The following is a 17898-nucleotide window of genomic DNA, read 5'->3' as shown; positions in this document are numbered from 1 at the left end:
AGAACCCAGATGCAGAGATGGGTTGTGCAAAACTTTATAAAGTTTCTTAAATATCAAAGTTTTTGGGTCTGAGTACGAATGTAAAGAGTTCATTGAAATATGAGGTTCACAAATCCATGCACAGTGGAAACATGAAGATTTGTGTGATTCTTCAGGCATTAATCCAAATGATGTATATTATTTATGTATGATTCTTATGAAAAATTATTAGCATGTTTTAAAACATTTTTATAACTAGTTGATGGAAACATTTTCTCTCTCTTTCTTTCTTTAATTCTTTCTTTTTCTTTCTTTCTTTCTTTCTTTCTTTCTTTCTTTCTTTCTTTCTTTTTCTTTTTCTTTCTTTCCTTTTTCTTTCTCTCTTTCTTTCTCTCTTTCTTTCTTTTTCTTTCTCTCTTCCTCTCTTCATCTCTTCCTTTCTCTCTTCCTCTCTTCCTCTCTTTCTCTCTTTCTTTCTCTTTCCTTCTCTCTTTCCTTCTTTCTTTCCTTCCTTCTTTCCTTCCTTCTTTCCTTTCTTCTGCCTGTCCATCGTTTATATATTGCATAAAATAAAAATACTGAGTAGAGTTCTACCTGTCTTAAAGATGCTGACCAAGTGAGATGGTCAAACAGCTGATTAATTTGGTAAGGGAAGAGATATATAGTAACAACAATATATATCATACGGTGCCCCAGAGATCCTTCTGCAGCATCAGTGAACATCAAGACTGTTTCAATTGAATAATTTTTTTGTTTGGTTTTTTTGGTTTTTTGGGTGGTTTTTTTTCCTGATGTTCACCAACTTTTGGTAGGTATACTGTAGGTCAGAGAATATGTAACATCAAGGAGAGACGCAGGAAGTTTTTTGCAATGTCGCATTCTCAGGGCTGTGAAGATAATTTAAACATCTGCTTTTGGCTTTCAGTATCCATCTGAACCCATGTTTAACCAAAAAAACAACACTTCCAGTACAGCTCATTACAGAAACTAGTATTTGTGCTGAATGAAAAGCAAGTTGTTAAAAACAAACAGGAAACCTTCGCAAAAGCGACAGCTGAGAACCTTCTGTCCTTCTCCCTCTTTGTTCACAATTCTGAAACTTCAGCCAGGCTTTTCACCAGCTTTCTTTTCCTGTTGTTTTTTAATAAGCAGTTTTTCTCTTACACAAATGTTGTCTTTCAGATTGTCTTTTTGTGAAGAAAATGTGCAAATTTTCTTAGGTTTATCATCTGTAACCTTTTGATCTACATAGAAGAAGAGCAATTCAGTGGGCTTTGCTTAAAAATGAATGCTTGTGAGACACAGTCTCTTACACATTGTGCCAAGGGGTGCACATCCCATCTCCCCATTTGTTTTGATCAAGGTGGAAGAGTTTTATTTTTTAGCTAGAGATCCTTACTCTTTCATGTACATTGGATAGTTAGTTAAATGCAACTGAAATAAACCTTGAAGACATATATCAGTTGCCTAGAAACCTTCCATGCTGTATGTGTAGTTCCTTCATGAGAGTCTGGATCAGGACTGGTTCGAACATTTGATATCATTTAAATGGTTTTATTTGTTCTTTTGCCTTCATCTCTTATGTTCTGCTAGCACATAAACTGGCAAATTAATAGACTTATTCAATAGAGTTTGCGGTCAGTACTATTCTCCATGCTAATGTCCTTTGCAATGACTGCAGTTGTGAATCTTTCTTAGTGAAAAAGCAAAGCCTGGGATGTTGGAAATTCTGACAAAGCCTTGGGCATTTCATTATACCAGCTGCTCCTTGTCTGCTAGGTAAGGGACCAGTCTGAAAGAAAAGGCTTATAGCTGCTCTAAAACTAATTGTATTCAGGCTAGTTTTGAAGAAATGTTCCTCTGTAAGTTGAGTTCTGTTTTGGGAAGATTTGTTGTTAATGTTTCCACTTTAATGTGTGAGTAAGTAGTAGAAAGTAATTTTGCTTTCAAGGAATTGAGGAATTGTCTGGCTTGGCAATCTCATTTCTTGAGCTATACAATTCACTGGCTGTCTTGCTTTCTACTACAAGAATATAGTGAAAGAGAGAATATGTGGTTCTCATGTATGTTTCTCTAGTGTTGTAAAACTTGTAAGACAAAAACCTTGCTAAATGTCTACATGTCATCAAATGTGCATTTGGAGGAACACTAGGCTTATGATCCATTTTAAAATGAGGATGGAGAGGAAAATGGATAGCTGTGGGGGTCCCTTCTTCTCATTTCAAGTGCTCATTCTTTTTGGCTGGTTTTCTAACTGGGAAAAAAGAACAGAAAAAGACAGTCCTGTTTCACTGTGTAATTATAGAGTACCTTCTTGTTTCATTTCCAGAGATGAATTGGATGGAGGGGATCGTATTATTTTTAAAATTTCAAATTGCCAGACTTCAGCAGTTGCTGAGAGAAGACCTCTGTTGAGCAGTCTGCAGCAGCCTTGTTTTGTACTGTTTCTGCACTGATGAGGAGGAATATTAGTTACAGAAGCTTAAGCCTAGGAAATGTTTGCAAAGTAGGCTACAAACTGCCTTGCCAAACCTCCTGCGTATTCTGTGCATTGGTGTACACTTCTGTCTACAAGGAAAACATTTCCTACTAACTGAATCTGAGCTATTTTATTTGGCCCAGTGTATACTGTCCTTTCCTTGCTATGATACTCTGTGCATATAGAGCAGCTGTTGTTTTTCTGTGGTTACCACAGACAGCCAGAGTATGGCTCTTCAACTGTATTTTTTTTTTTTTCCTTTTCTTTCTTTTTACCACAGCCAAAATTTTAATTGTTTCATTGACATCCAGAAGTTTAGGTAAAATTCAATACATTTTTAGGGTCTTGCAGTACGCTTGTACTAGCTTGTACTAGGGTCCTGCAGAGCCATGTGCTAACTGTTCTTATTTCTGCATCCCTATTTAAAGCACAAACTACTTCTAATCTGCCAGAACAGGCAAAATATTTTTTTTCTTTTTCTGAGGAAGAGCTCTTGCTCATTTAATACAGGTTGGTTCTTCTGTCATGTTTTGTGAGTGGAACCGTATTATGAAAGTACAAGTTTTTCTTCCTTGCTTAGTTTTAAGAAGGTTATTATGAAGAGACAGAACCATTCAAGGTGACTTACATTATCTTTTGCTTTGTCCAGGCAACATGACTCTTTAATCTCTGGATGGCTGTTTTCCTTTCTTGGGTATTGAATTCAGTTTATCTTCAAGTTTGCCACTAAAGGGCAGGGAGGACATAACAACGTTCTCTGTTTTGCAGTCTACTTCCAGTTACTGTAAGACACTGCTGCAGTCACATCTAAGAAGCTGAAGCCCACAGAAAGCAGTCTGTTTCCCTTGCCTTCAGAGGACTTAGTAGCTTGAATGTTCAAACCATCTCTAGAGAACAATTAAGGCTTGTTTTTATTCCTCCAGTTCCTCTTCTTTGTTTCTGTTTGTTGTTTCCTTACTTTTTTTTTCCCCTGTGTTTTTCATCTCTTCATCCCCATCTCTTCTGATACCCCTCCTTGTGTACTCAATGAACAATTATTTAAAAAAATTTAAAAAATTGGGAAATCAGCAGGTTTTGTCGAGGCTGACAGTAGTTAAAAAAAGTGCAACATGAGGTCTTGAAAGGGGAAAATATTCCTACGTTGTCAAAAGCAGTCAAACCCTTCAGAAAATACCTACCATAATGAAAGATGTAATGTATTTTTATTTTCTGTTGCTTTTGTACATGACATGGAACTATGTGATCTCCAGACCTAAGTTTCTGGAAAACTGTAACATACAAGTAAATACTGCAGTCAAAGTAGCTTGAACAGATACCATGTTTGTTGAACTGATTTCCACATGCAGTTTATACAAGCCAGTGAGCTAGTAAGCTTGAGGAGATTGTACAGTAAATGTTGTGGTATGTTAATGATTACTGTTATATATTATAATGACTAAACAGTAGTCCTCTGTTTCACCTGTTCTCTTCCTTCATTTTCTCTGTAATTTTCTTTGCCCTTTTCCTCAAGCTTCTGTCATTTTTCTCATGTGAAAGCACCATTTCTTCCAGATTTAGGAAGTTAGACTGATTGAGTGCATTCAGAATACATTAAGACTAAGGGACTTCTGAATCTAACTAGAATATTATAGTTCTATATTTTACTATGAATTAAAATTGAATGTATGCTTTCCTTTAAAAAAAAACAAAAACCAAAAAAACCCGAAAAACCAATACCAGAACCAAAAACCACCCACCTAAAACACCATCTCCCTCAACTTGTTAAAGGAAGGGTCTATAAATATTGAGTACTGGTGTAAATATGCAGAAAGTTAATTTCATGGTTAAATATTACAATAAAAGGATTCTGCACTCAAGTCTGTAAGACACTCCCAAATGAGCACAGTGATCACATGTTCCCATTTTGTTTGAAGCCTCAGCTTTTCCTCTATTTCTGTTTATCTAAAAATGGCTGTGCTGGTAAATGTTTTGGTAAAGGACCCTTGCCCATCATACTTATCCCCCCTCACTATTTGCCTTTTGAAGATGTGGTTATTTTCCTTCTCACTTCGAACTGAGAACTGGAATTTAAAACATGAACACTACCTGGCTACAGATAGTTCTGAGGGCTCTGCCTACCTGCGTATTGTGTGTGATGTTATGTTTTTAAGCCTTCTGCATGGTTTTCACACATCTTTCAGCCTAACATGGTTATCACAAGATGCCTCTTTGATGGGATTAATAGTCTTCAATGTGCTTTCTGCCCATCCTATGATCACTGAAAGATCAACTGGCCTAAGATAATATGTTAAATTCTATGAAAGATACAACACTGGGATATAAAGCTGTGTTCATTCATGTAAAACTGAGAGACACTGATTTCAGAATTGAAATAATGCCTGTTACTAGGTCTTTTTGTTTGTTTGTTTGTTTTGTTGGTTGGATTTTTTTTTTTTTGAGAAGAGAAAGTATTATACTTAAGCCTGGTATTCTTATCATAGCTCAAGAGTAAGTAACATAGACTTACTAAATAGTGTAAACAAGAACAGTTCTATTGTCTCTAGCTTCAATTAACCAAATTTAATGAATGGTTTCTTCCATTTTGTAGTCTAGGTATTATCATTGTCAGGAATAACAAATATGCATAACACCTTTGTATCTCATTGTTACAAGATGCAATTGCTTCCTGTTTATCAACAGCCCAAATGTGTTTTGTACTTCTTATATCAAACAAAAAGTCCTGTGAGGTGCAAACCCATTTATAAATTGATTTGCCTAGGTTAGCTATATTTTGCACATGATTTGGCGGGTTTTGTCATATGTTCTCTTCATATATACATGTATATAGTATTTAGGGGTTGGTTTCAATCCCTGCCTGATGTTTCAGAGTTAACTGTCACACCAGCTACTTTTTAAGACTCTTTGAGTTCATTCCTTCAGAGCGGCTGAGGCAATGTTTGTTCGCTACTGTTCTCATGCTTTATCTTTATAATGTTTCAGCTCATCCACCATTTACCATGTGCTTTAGAGTGAAATTCTACCCACATGAACCCCTGAAGATTAAAGAAGAGCTCACCAGGTATTTGTTTGTTTGTTTGTGTGTGTGTTTAATGTATGTCTTCTAACAAGTTCAAAATAAGACTTTTGTGTAGGGTAGGGTTCTCACTTTTTATGCTGAAGTACTGGAGCAGACAGCCATTTGCACTACTGATAGCTTTTTTATTTATTGTTATGCCTGTAGATTTTTAAAAACAGTTTAATGGCACTTTTCTATAACATACAGAGAAGTAGTCATGTTGTTGAAGAACTTGCAGAAAGAGAAGCAATGGTCAAATGACTGGACAAAGATTATTCTGGCTTTCATCCTGGCAAGGATTGTGGTCTTGAGTAAGTTTCTTCTGTGTCTTAGTTTTGGTTTTTTTGATTGAAATCATCTATGAAGTTTAATTCAGTAATGGCCCTAGCTCTTTCAACAGGAACATGCATAGTCTCACTGAATTTTCTCTTGTGTGTGTCTTTAGGACCACAATCAAGATAGTATTTTTAATGTACTGATAGACCTTTAACAAACTGGTGTAGAGGTGCAATACATTTATATTTTTAAAATAAAACTATACTGGAAGTTAAGAGTTCTTGTTGCTTACATTGGGATTTTCCAGCTTATGTTGTGAAAATACAGTCATACTGTGTATGTCAAAATGACATACATATGACACACTATGTATGTCAAAATAAAGTAATACTTAACAAATGGGAGTTTTGTCCTTCCTACTAGCCATTGTGACTATTTTGTCACTTTTGGCACTTTTCAAGAAATGCAGTCGGGGAAAAATGTAGGAAAGCAGCAGCTCTTTTGACCTCTGCACCAGCTATGCAGGACTATATATATATATATGCCTTGCCACATTGCTAGTCAGGAGGTCACACTGCGGATAGTTGCATGTTGCAGAAGTATGGAGCCCCTGAGCACTTGTTGCCTTGACTTCTTCATCGATGCTTTCCCCAATCCCTGCAAATTCTTATGCTCATGAGTCACTGCATGAATGGGAGGGATCCCATTATCACTGATCTCATTCTAAAAGTTTCAGGAACAGCTTGCATTCTGCTGAATGGGAAGTTTATAGTTTGTATAGAGCAGCTGGAACATACAGTTCACATTATAGCTATTTATCTTGGTTGAAATATTGAAACCGTGTATCTGAGTGAACAGGTTGTAAAACAGGAAATCAAGGGATTTTTGTAATTTCTTAGTCTTTGTTCTTGGATGAACATTTTACTTGTCATGAGCCAGAGTATAAACTTCATATAAACCTTCGTCATTGAAGAGTCTTAATTAATTGACTTTTTTATTTAAACTGCTTGGATACCCTCCCAGGAGAAGTTTTATCGAAATGCAAAGAACCTAGAATTAGCTCACTGAAGTGTATAGTGCTGTCAGTGTATTTTAGGCTTTGCTGGAACCTTTCAAATTAATTTTTAAAGTCCAGCTGCTGTATGAAAAAATATTTTATGGTCTTTGGTTAAAACCAGTATTATTAAGACTTAAAAAGGAGAACTAATTAATCTTCTTATATGTCCACCTTATGCACATGATACCTTTTCATATCTTACCAGCTTTATAGTTTCCCAGTGTTGCTATTTGGAAGCTTTGCTTTGTGTCTGCTCAGGTCTCTTACACAATAACAAAGTACAGGAAATGCTCCTGAAACAAGCAAGTGATGTGTAGTCATGTAATTCACCTCTGAGAATTTGCTTCATCATCTAAAGCAGAGGGTCAGATTCAAGGTGACACTCTAAATTGGCTTGAGTTAAACTTTGTTTTCTCATATTGCAGTGATAGGCGAAATTCAAGAAGAAAAATGCCTGTTAGTATGTGCCAGAGGGGAGCAATGAAAACTTGATAGCTAGTTGGCTTTTTGGTAGATGTAAATTTTTTTATTTACTTTTTTTTTTAGCTCTGCTGTCTTCATTGTGCAATCACATTTGTTTCAGTGTGTGCTTAAGATGATTTGAAAATAAATAACATTGTCACCCTTTGGCTTAAAGCCATCTGTACTTCATAGCTGTATGTACAGCCAGCTTAGACTGAGTACTGGTGCTTAGCATTTCTGCTACTCTCCATGTTTAAGCATGTAACAAAGCTGCTTTCTTGCTTCTTCAACTGGGTAGAAATCTGACGGGTGTCTGTAGACGCATTTAAATAATGAAATTAAGATACAGTAAGACCTCCTGTCCTGTACTCTTTGTTTCAGAATATTAATTAACCCTGTCTAAATCCCCCATGTAGATTATTGTCAATGCAGTCTTTGTAAAAGCTTTATAGGAATAAATATTTAATCAAGTACCTTAGAGGCATCAGAGACATCCAGATATTAAAAAGAGCTGTTTTTCCTACTCTTCCATAGCAATATCTGATGTAAAAAAAATATAATCTTTCCAGTACATGAAGCTGTGTGTGTATGGGTAAATTATTTGATTTCTGTGAAAGTAGTATCACATATATAGAAATGCTATTCAGGATTTAGACATCATTTGCAGTGAGAAAATTGAATATTTCTTACCTGACATTACTGCCACTTCATTTCTATCCTACGGTTGGTGGGCTGTGCTGGACTATAATCCTTGAGTTAGTCTGTGGTTTTACAGTTGGAACTATTTTCAGGAAATAAAGATGGAGAATGACATAGTTGAAGTTACCCCTTTGTTTATGATATTGTAGAAAAAAATTCTAAGAACCTGAAAATGTATGCACACCCTGTGTTCAGAGGCCAGGAGTGCCCTGGGCAAAGGACGGAGCCACATACTTGCCTGTCACTGCATTTTGTACCACTGCTAAGGATGCCTGGTACGACATTGTTAGCCGTGTCGTACCACTCCAGCTGCTTACTTTCATCTTCCCTCATTTTAATTAATGATCACTTCCATAACTGTGGTTTTGACATAAAATCAGTGCCTGCCTCTGGATGTTAAGGCATTTTGAGATATTATTGCTAAATAAGAAATTCCATGGACTCAGGACAAGATTTCCACCTCTTGCTATGGAAGGAAGTTCTCTGTGGTCCTTGGTCACTGTTTTCTCTAGAATCAGCTGGTGTTAGGATTGTAATTCACAGGTTAGCTTTAGTAGCCGTGGGGTTGTTGCCCTGAGTTCTCTAGTTTCTGTAATAACAGACAGCATGAAACCTGACTTGTCAAGAAAGTCCAAATCTCAAGTCACTTTGTGCTTAACTTTCTTAACTCATCTCTTTAACTTGTGTCAGCATGGATTCAGAAGATCTGTCCTTATTTTTGGGAATACTGCTTGCTCAGCGGGACAGTGAGGCCATATGTGTTTGAAACATGTTTGAGGAAGCTTTCAGATACACTATTTCTTTTCAACAGTTAAAGTAATCGGACAGTTTTTTCAATGCATGTTTAAATAATTATGATGAGTAAGTGGCAAGGATTTAACCCATTTTGCTGAAATGATTTGGCCTCTGAATTAATTTCAGGTGCATTGGAGGCTTAGCAGACTGCAACACTAACAGGGAATACAGACCTTTGAACAGTCTGTGTAATCTTTTAAACAGAGAGAGGTGCTCAGCCTAATAAGAAGTGTGATGTTCCTCTATGCTGTGTGCATTTCTGAGGGTTTGACTTCTGCTTCATGTTTAGTATGCGGAAGGTGTCAGGTTCTTCTGAGTGGTATATTTGTGCCTTTCTAGATCTGATTGTCTAGTACTTGTAGATGGTGTGGAGTCAGAATAAAGTACTTCAGTTTCAGAAAACACCATTTAAGTGGCTTCACTGAGCCTCCCTAAGGAGACTAATAGCTACTAGTTTTTAATTAGGCAATAGCAACATGAGACCAGGTCCTCACATCCCCTTTGTTTCCTGTAAAACTCGCAAACCTGTAAAACAGAATTTCAGTTTCTTTTCCTGTTAAATCAGCATCTGCTCTGCAGCCTGTTTTCTGGCTGATGGTGTGCAGGATGGGGTAGAGACCTTGAATACATACGTTTTCAATATTACTGCTAATTTTCTTTTCTCCTAATTTTCCTTCTATTTTTTTTTTCTTTCTTTCTTTGTGGTACATTCCAGTTGTTTTTTCCAGAGAGCATGGTAGGCTTGGTGGTGAAAGGGTATGTTTCTTCAGCTATGTGTACAGAAACATGTGCAGAAAAAAAGGCTATTCACTATGATGGTCAAGATTATTCTGCTGGCATGGCATGCAAAGATACAAAATTGCCATAAAGGAAGTTGTAACTACAGAGGTCATTCAACCCGCTGTATGCACAGCATCCCACTATGCTCTCTGAAAGCACAGGTGTTTTCACCCTGTGCCTCTCTTCCTATTCTTTTATCACAGGTCAGAGCCCTGGGAGGGTCCACAGCTGGGAAAGCCTGAGATGTTGTGTGTGAACAGAATGGAAACAGTTAAGAGGGTGTGAACAGATGAATCCAAAGACTAGTCATACTTGAGCACAAAATTTCACTATGTAGGTTTTTTTTCAGGGTTCCTGTTTAGGTAGTAAATAAATGTGTGTTTGTTCTTTCTTATGTAATAAAGCAGCTCAAGGCCTCATGCCTTCTTATCTCCAAATCCCTACATTATACTGTATGTATAATTAAAATGAGGGAATATGAAGTCATTTGAGGTCCCAAAGGAATAATCTGAAATGCTGATAATACCGCATCAGCAGTAATCCATGATTATTGTAAGAAAAACAGACCTAGAAAATGGCATGGGTGAGTATCTGGTGGAATTAACCAAAGATGGATTATTTCAACTAGCTTTCATCATGCCCTTTTTTCCTAACCCCATATTTCCTAATCCAAGAAGCAGTTCTTCAATCACTAGTCTGTCACAAAACAGTATAATGAGTACTTTGATACAAGAAAAGCAGATAAAAAATGTTTAACTGGAAGTCATATAAAATGACAAAGACTTGGGGTATGTAAACATGGCAAATTCAAGAGCTCTGAATGAGCTAGCTTGGGCGAGGAAGAACAATACAGCTGCATGCATGCAATGCTTGACTAGTCCTGTCTGAAGCAGTTGTAGTTGTTACTGCCCTGCGCTTTAAGAGCCTGGTGCTTTCCATCCAGAAGCAGGAGGGCAGTTGAGACTGATAGTGCTCCAGCTGGTTGTTGATGCTTGAATTTCAAACCATTTATTTGCAAGTTGGAAAGAATGCAGTATGTTCATCCTTCCAGGGGTGAGTGAATATGAGGTAACCCTGTGCTTCTGACCCCTGTTCCAGGCATCATTAGAATAGCATCATCTGCCTCTCTGGGTACCCTGTCCTGCTTTTCTTGAGATGTGCAATGGTAGCTATGTTTTGATGCATCTGCAAGTCTGTTTTGGCTTTCTCAAGGCCATATGGTCAGGCTGGCAAGTGAATTTATTATTTTAATAGTATTGGTTTCACAATCAGATTAAATAGCATAGGTCTTAAAAATGAATGAGTATTGTTAATAAGAGCACATAGAGCTAGAAATCTTGCAGAGAGCATTCAGGGTGGGGTAAAAATTACCCAGGACAGTCCTGCATTTTTTGGTGGAGCTTGTTCCTATTGTTGAAGGAGACCTTACATGTTCAGAGGTCCTCTTGTGGTCCTGTGTGGGGAAGGCAGGAAGGCTGAGAAGGTGTAGTTCAGTTGCGGAAGCTTGCAAAAAAGAATCTATTCCTGCATTTTTGTGGGGCTTTTAGATACGCAGTATCCAAAACAAGGCTTGTCTCTTACTACTCCTCTGTTGTCTTAATTAATTGGTGAAATGACTTCTTGTGTAGCAGCAAAGATTTTGATTTTTTTTCCCCCCCCCTCTGTAGCCAGTGCTATCAAGCAGCTGTCTGGCATGGTAGTTTTTCACACTTTTCCCAAGGAAAGACCATACACTGTAATGCAGGAACTGGCCAGCTCTGAAGCCAGGAGGACAAGCCCATGTGTTGCTGGATCCAAGTGGCAGTCATCATCCTGACCACAGAAATCAGAGATTTGAGGTTACTGGAAAGCTGTTATTCAAGTTACCTTCTCACCCCCACTGCAGGGCAGGAAACAGACTATTTCTGAGGGAACAGTGGTTGTTGTTGTTGGGTTTTTGTTTTGTATTTTTTTGTTTGTTTGTTTGTGTGGTTGTGGTTTATTTGTTTTGTTTTTTTTCCCTGTGGTGGTTTTTTTGGGTTTTTTTTGGAGGGGGGGTGGGGAGTGAGGTGGGGGTGGCTGTTTAATACTGTGGATCCAGAGCTGCTCTGATGATTTTGGCCATCCAGGAGGACGTAAGCTTAGGGTGAAATTATTACGGGGTGCTGTTACTTCCGTTGTGTTTGAATGAGTAGCATTAGTACTTCTCTCCAGAAGGCACAGAACAAGGAGGACGGTTCTTCTTACAGGTGCCTTTTAGCACAAAAGGAGTAATGTGATTTCCTAAATAAGTTAACAAAGTAGTTCCTACTACTTTTGGTGTGAGATATTTTAAGATATATAGATTTTTCTCTTTTTTCCTGTGTTGGAATGAAGATCATGTGTTGAAGTGATGATGGCTATGCTCTTAGTTCCTAATTCTTCTGCTAGAATATGGCTTATGACTGATTAGGTGGATTGAAAGTGCAACTGCTGTACTGACATCACTGTGGCATGCTTATTGCCATGTGTATCTGTTTTACAAATGCTGTCAGGTGTTTAAGCCATGCTAGTGTTCCAGAAAAACAAGAAAACAAATAGATGATCTCCACATCCAAATTCACTAAAAGGTTTCTGGAATTATTATATTAGGATTTTAACAGTTATGTTCCTGGCTATTCATTTTAGTGTTATTTTCTGGATCTGTTGCGCATGAATTTGTCTAAATCTTTTTTTGGACTTCATAATAATGTTTGTCTTCACAGCTGCCTGAGGCAGTTAGTTCACTACCTGCTGTGTAAAGTACTTCATTCATCTGCCTTAAGCTGTTTCCTGATTCCCATGGCTTCCCTATAGCTCTGGTATTTCAGGACTCAGTGAACAGCAGTTCTATGTTTGCCTTCCCCACTGCCCTCAAGATTTCATGGTTCTTTTATTCCTTCTCAGTCACCATCTCTCATTCTAAGGGAGGTTCTATTCTCTCACTTATTTTAGCTGTTCTTTGTATTAAGCTCAACTATGTCCAACTTCGGATGCAGAGGCTAGAGCTAGATAAAACATTCAAGATGTGATTACACCAAGGCTTTAAATAGCGTCAGAATTCCCCTCCGTCTTGTTCACAATATCTTTCCTGATGCTGCCCAGTTTTTTATGGCTTTTTTGGCTGCTGCTTCACCCTGAGCTGGTAACTTAAGAGACCTGTCTTTGAAGACTGCAAGATCTACCTGTCAGCTCTGTGTTTTATCAGTAACTGTTAGAGTGATGGCTTTTCTTTAATTTATAAAATACCAAAATACTCCTCAAATATTATTAAGTAGACAATATAATTTTAGAGAATATAATTATTTTTCTATTAGCCTTTTTATCTAGGTGGTACTGTAAAGCATAGAAAAGATCATTCTCTTATTTGTGTTATCATATACTATTATGTAGTAGTTAGTGTTTAGGTTAGATTCATAGAATTTGTCAGGAAACCAGTGCTCCTGCAGTGTACTTGATGATATCTCCTGTAGAAGATGAAATACACAGTTAGTGGCCAGAATAATACACATAAAGAGCTCATAAATTCTGCTGCAACAGAAGGACACCCAATCCAGGGATATTGTAAACACATTCATTTGCCCTCTGCTACTCTGCACCTGAGTATGCACAGTAGCATGGGAAAGAGCAGCACAGTCAAAGACACCATGCTGAGATAACAATTTTGAAGCATTGCTGTGTCCCTTGAGGTGACTGTGTCCTTCAACTATAAAGGCTGCAACACTGGCAAAAATGCTTGTTGCTGAAATAAAATAAGTGGCTTGAACATGAGAAAAAAAGCACAAAATTTGACAAAGCTTTCCTGCCTCAGTGAACATCTTAAAATAGATAAGTAAAAATAGAATAGATAAAAGTCAATAAATAAATTAACTGATAAGCAGTTAGGAACATGATCTCTGGGGGTCATGTAGCCTGCTTAAAACCATGGATAGATATTGCTGACCCTTCATCTGCAGTTGCAGGAAAGGCTTGGCTAACCTGGAACTGAGTCATCTGTATTGCAAACAGATAATAGATGGAAATGAGGTTATTCCAATGATAGAGTCTAAGCACTGAAGCATACATTTACCAGCTTGCTGGTACATAGGGCTGTAAATCAGGCTACAAAGTTGTGCCAGGGCTTGGAAATAACAGCTGTGGTGAAAGGATACAAGAAGCAGCAAAATGAGATCTGATTTTGCAAGTTATTTCTGTAAGTATAGGCAATTTTAAGTATATGCAAAAATCTTACTGATTTCAGTAGTCAAGTACATTTTCATAGGTCTTTGCTGACCTGGGACATAAATTACTTTATCAGGATTATAGGAAGTATCCGAGGTTGAGCCAACCTCTGGCAAAGCTTGCAACATCAGCTTTTATTCCAAAGTGCATAGATCTCCTTCATTCGAAAGAACTCATTAGTGCCTTAGTCTTGTTCCAGACTGCCCTTCTTGCTTTGTAGATGAACAGCATCCCATGCAGCTTGCTGTGTGGGTGGTCTCTGGAAAACATATTCAGACTCTGATTCTGCTCTGCATGGGTAATTCCCTGCCCCCCTTAGGAGTGCAAGTGCTTGTCTTGTGTCCCATCTAACAGTTTCTCCAGCCTCCACTGTGAACTGTGCTCTGTGTCTCTTTTGCCCTCCTGACTGCTGCCTTCTGTCTTGGAGATGTTTTTTTTATTTTTTTTTTCCCTAACATTTTTCTCAGAAGTGGAATTATTCTTTGGAAATGCAATTTTGAACTATTTAATTAAGGATTTCAATGGTGCAATAGGTCCAACAACTCAGTAGCACAGAGTCTTAGTGACAGAAAAAATAAACATCGGTATTTTTATTTTAAAAACAACTAGTGTAATAGAAAGGTACATGAACCATTTAAGAGACAACAACTAAATCTCTTTCATGTAAGGGAGGAAAGCCAGAGCTTCTTCCTGAGACTAGCAAATGCTAGGGATTATATATTTTATATATTACATATATATGTTATATTTTAAAGCAAAGACAGATGAATAACATCTGTGGCCCACGTTTGTGACAGAAGCTTGTGCTCAGCTCTGTCATCCCAGTATGATCACTGGTAAGAAATCAGCTCTGAGGCATAAATGTTCTTTTCCCTAAAATTATATTTTATGTGCTGTTTTAGTTATATATCCCCTGATTACTCTTATCTATTTTCTGTTAATATACCTTTCAGCAAAAATTGAATATCTATTTCTGTTCTCCCAATTGTTACAGAAAGGAAGTATTTTCTGTTATCTTGGGGAGACAAGACAATGAAAAATGTATTATGCTGAAGTTACTGAAAAATTATAATGGAAAATTTCTGCATTTTTTTAATTCTTCATTTATTTATTTATTTATTTATTAAAAAATTCTGAACAACTTCCAGAGCTAGTGATTTAGCTGGAGGAAATAGATAATAATACATTGTTATTAGCTTCATGTAATTGACCAAAATGCATATATTGACAATTTAGATTGAAAGACTATACATTATTTTCTATTGTAATGAAACTCACTTTGGAGAGTATTTTTTGGTAAATCTTGGTAGTTTCAGATTGCAAACAGGCTTGCACAAGGAACTGATTTCTTACAGGGAAAATAAATCTATTCATTTCTTGTTCAAGATTAGCTCAGACGACTTGAGACTATTATGGATGCAGAAATTGAATTACGACATTGAGAATCTTTGATCCTGGTCAGTGACATACTGTTTGCTTAGAAACAGAACAAGTATGCACACTCCTACCCAGATACCATGTTCATCCACACAGAATTTTAGTGGAATGCATAGAAATGAGTTCTCGCCCTCATTCTGAGGGGTTTCTGATGCTGCTACTGTTGCCTTTGATCCTAAGTGCCAGTGTACTATCTATCTTAGTGATCGATCACAAACTGGTATATTTATGGCTGTAACTATTATTAAAAAAAAATAAAAGGGGGGATTGGATTCTAATGAATTCATGTCTGTGTGTTTTAAGGTTTATTCTCATAAAATAACTGTATATTGGAGGGGGGAGAGGGACTCCCTGCCATCTCACTGCAGGAATCTTAACTTGTGATTTATTGCATAGCATCTGACAGGGAGACAGACAGATGCTGCCTGACTCTTGAATAGATGCTTTAAGTCAATTCTGGAACATTTCCATTCTCCCTGGGCTTTGAAGATAGTAGATGGTCTTGTAATAGATGCAGGATGGGAAGCACTGGTTCCTAATTCTGTTACATGGGAAATAATTTCCTGCAAAATTGTTTTTTCCTCTTGTAAATACCAAAATATTGATGGAAAAGTAAGAGTTCATAGCATTTGCTTCTGTCTGTACAGCTGGAAAGTCGGACCTGGCATGGTCCTGAGACTTGAAATTCTTAGTTCTCGTCTCAGCCTCATGTCTGCAAATGTCGGTCAGGAGCAGCAGGTTAATATGCTTTTCCAGAAGCCTATTTACTTTTGTATCTCATTACAGTAATTTTAAAACTCAGGAACCACAAGTGTGTGGTGTTGTGGAGATCTTTTGACCTTACAGCTCAGGTAACAAGCCATGCTGTGAAGTCTTGGGAAAAGACTTACCAAAAGTTTTAAGATGTGGACTGCTCACTTGCCCAGGTTATGTATGGTCTCCGTATCAATATACTGAGCCTTTTCCAGTAGGCTGTCATTGCAGACTAAGAATTCTTACTGCATCTCACTGAGGCCTTTGGTTCATCTTGATGCAGTTATCCTTTGGGAACTGCTTGTAATGTAGTGGTACCCAATTATGGCAGTGAATTAGAGCTGTTACTGGACACTAATTACAGGAAAAAAAAAAAGGGTTGCAAAATAAAACAAAACAAACAAACAAAAAAGCTTTGAAGTGCAAGGTTCTTGTAGGAACTTGTAACACTGGAATGAAGTAAAGGGATGTGTTCACAATGAGAACAGATTGCTTTTCTCTGTGATAACTGTCTTGTATTTATGTAGCATTTAGTAACAATCCAAGGAAAGGAGGAAAATTCCTCTTCCTCGTCATATAGATACTACTTCCAGTCTTACATCTAGAAGGCACTGTAAGCTTCAGATAAGCTACTTGGTGCAGGAGCTTACGGTACACACAGATCCAAGTAACTTAGGCAAAATACGTCTGACATCAGTCATATTCATAAAGCACATTATTATTGGCTACACTGTAGCTCAAGGTTGGAGAGGACTGGCAGCACCTATGAATGTCCTGAAGTTCTGCAGAAGCCACTGAGTGTAGTAGCACCCTCTGAACAGTTGACTTTATCTGGCTTAAGCAATGCTTAAGTGGTTTTGTTTTCCCAGAGGGATGAAGCTGCTAAATGGTTACCAGCCAGGTGGCTGGGAAAGGAGCTCCAAGTGAGTCACTCTGAGCTGGTCCGTCTCTGGGAGGCTGCTCTCTAGGGGAGAGGGAGAGACACTGACGGCCTTGTGGCTGCCCTTCTACTCCTCCTCCTGTTAGAAACAGTGTTGTTCTGTGGTAGGAGTTGGAAGGCAGGTAGAAGGAGGCTTATGTTTTCTTATTCCCAGTCCTCCTGGAGGTAGAACAGCTCTGAGAGGAATGGGAGAGGTTTCTCCCAGGCAGGTCACCTGTGCCTGATGCTTCATAGGCCTCAGGTAGTTGCTTTTACCTCAAAACTTCATCTAGGATTCTTTGAGATTAAAAAACAGAAAAGGAAAGAAATCCTCTGCACGGTGGCCAATGTGCTATTTTGTGTACAACGATAGAGCGAGAGATTTCCTGGGTAAACCTGCATTTAATGGGTGTGTGTGTGTGTGCTCAAGCAAACACACTGTAATTTATTTCAGATTACTAATGAGCATTGTAACTGGTGTATATTTTAGATAAAGTACTCTCCATGCTATCTCTTAGTGGGGTTTTGTTACTTATTCTGTCATTATTTCATCGTTATTGAGAAAAATCTCGTCTTACATCTACTTTTCCCTGTGGTTGCACTTTGCCTCTTTTTCCTGCCATTTAAGGTAGCAACAGAGAGATCTAGAAGGGTTTCAGAGAGACACACAGCTGGTTTCACACTGGTAAGTTAAATGTGTTACAAAAAGATACCACATAGTTTCTTTTTTTCTTTTTTTTTTCTTTTTTTTTTTTAAATTGTATTTCAGGTACCTCTTGTACTTACAAATAAAAAGGGACATTTTCCATGGCCGTTTGCTGTGTTCTTTTTCTGATGCTGCCTACCTGGGTGCCTGTATTGTCCAAGGTAAGTACAAACAGTAGACTTTTTAAGATACCTAACTGATAGGAGTGTTCAGTATAAAAAGAAACTCAAATCTGTTGTGGGATTATAGCTAGCAATAACGTTTTTTTTGGTTGTTGTTGTTG

At 37.7% G+C, this 17898-nt stretch overlaps 1 protein-coding gene across 1 annotated transcript in view; it reads left to right on the top strand.

The window, feature by feature from the left end:
* Nucleotides 1-17898, top strand: part of FRMD3 (FERM domain containing 3) — a 77014-nt gene that overhangs the window by 17316 nt on the left and 41800 nt on the right. The window contains exons 3-4 of the mRNA XM_010024838.1: nucleotides 5438-5516; nucleotides 17679-17776. Of these exons, the coding sequence (XP_010023140.1) occupies nucleotides 5438-5516; nucleotides 17679-17776 (177 nt within the window). The remainder of the gene's footprint in view (nucleotides 1-5437; nucleotides 5517-17678; nucleotides 17777-17898) is intronic.

This window comes from Nestor notabilis, unplaced genomic scaffold (genome assembly GCF_000696875.1).
Source record: "Nestor notabilis isolate BGI_N333 unplaced genomic scaffold, ASM69687v1 scaffold9332, whole genome shotgun sequence".
Taxonomy (NCBI): domain Eukaryota; kingdom Metazoa; phylum Chordata; class Aves; order Psittaciformes; family Psittacidae; genus Nestor; species Nestor notabilis.
The sequence above is the reverse complement of the archived record's forward strand: the minus strand, read 5'-3'. Positions and strand labels throughout refer to the sequence as shown.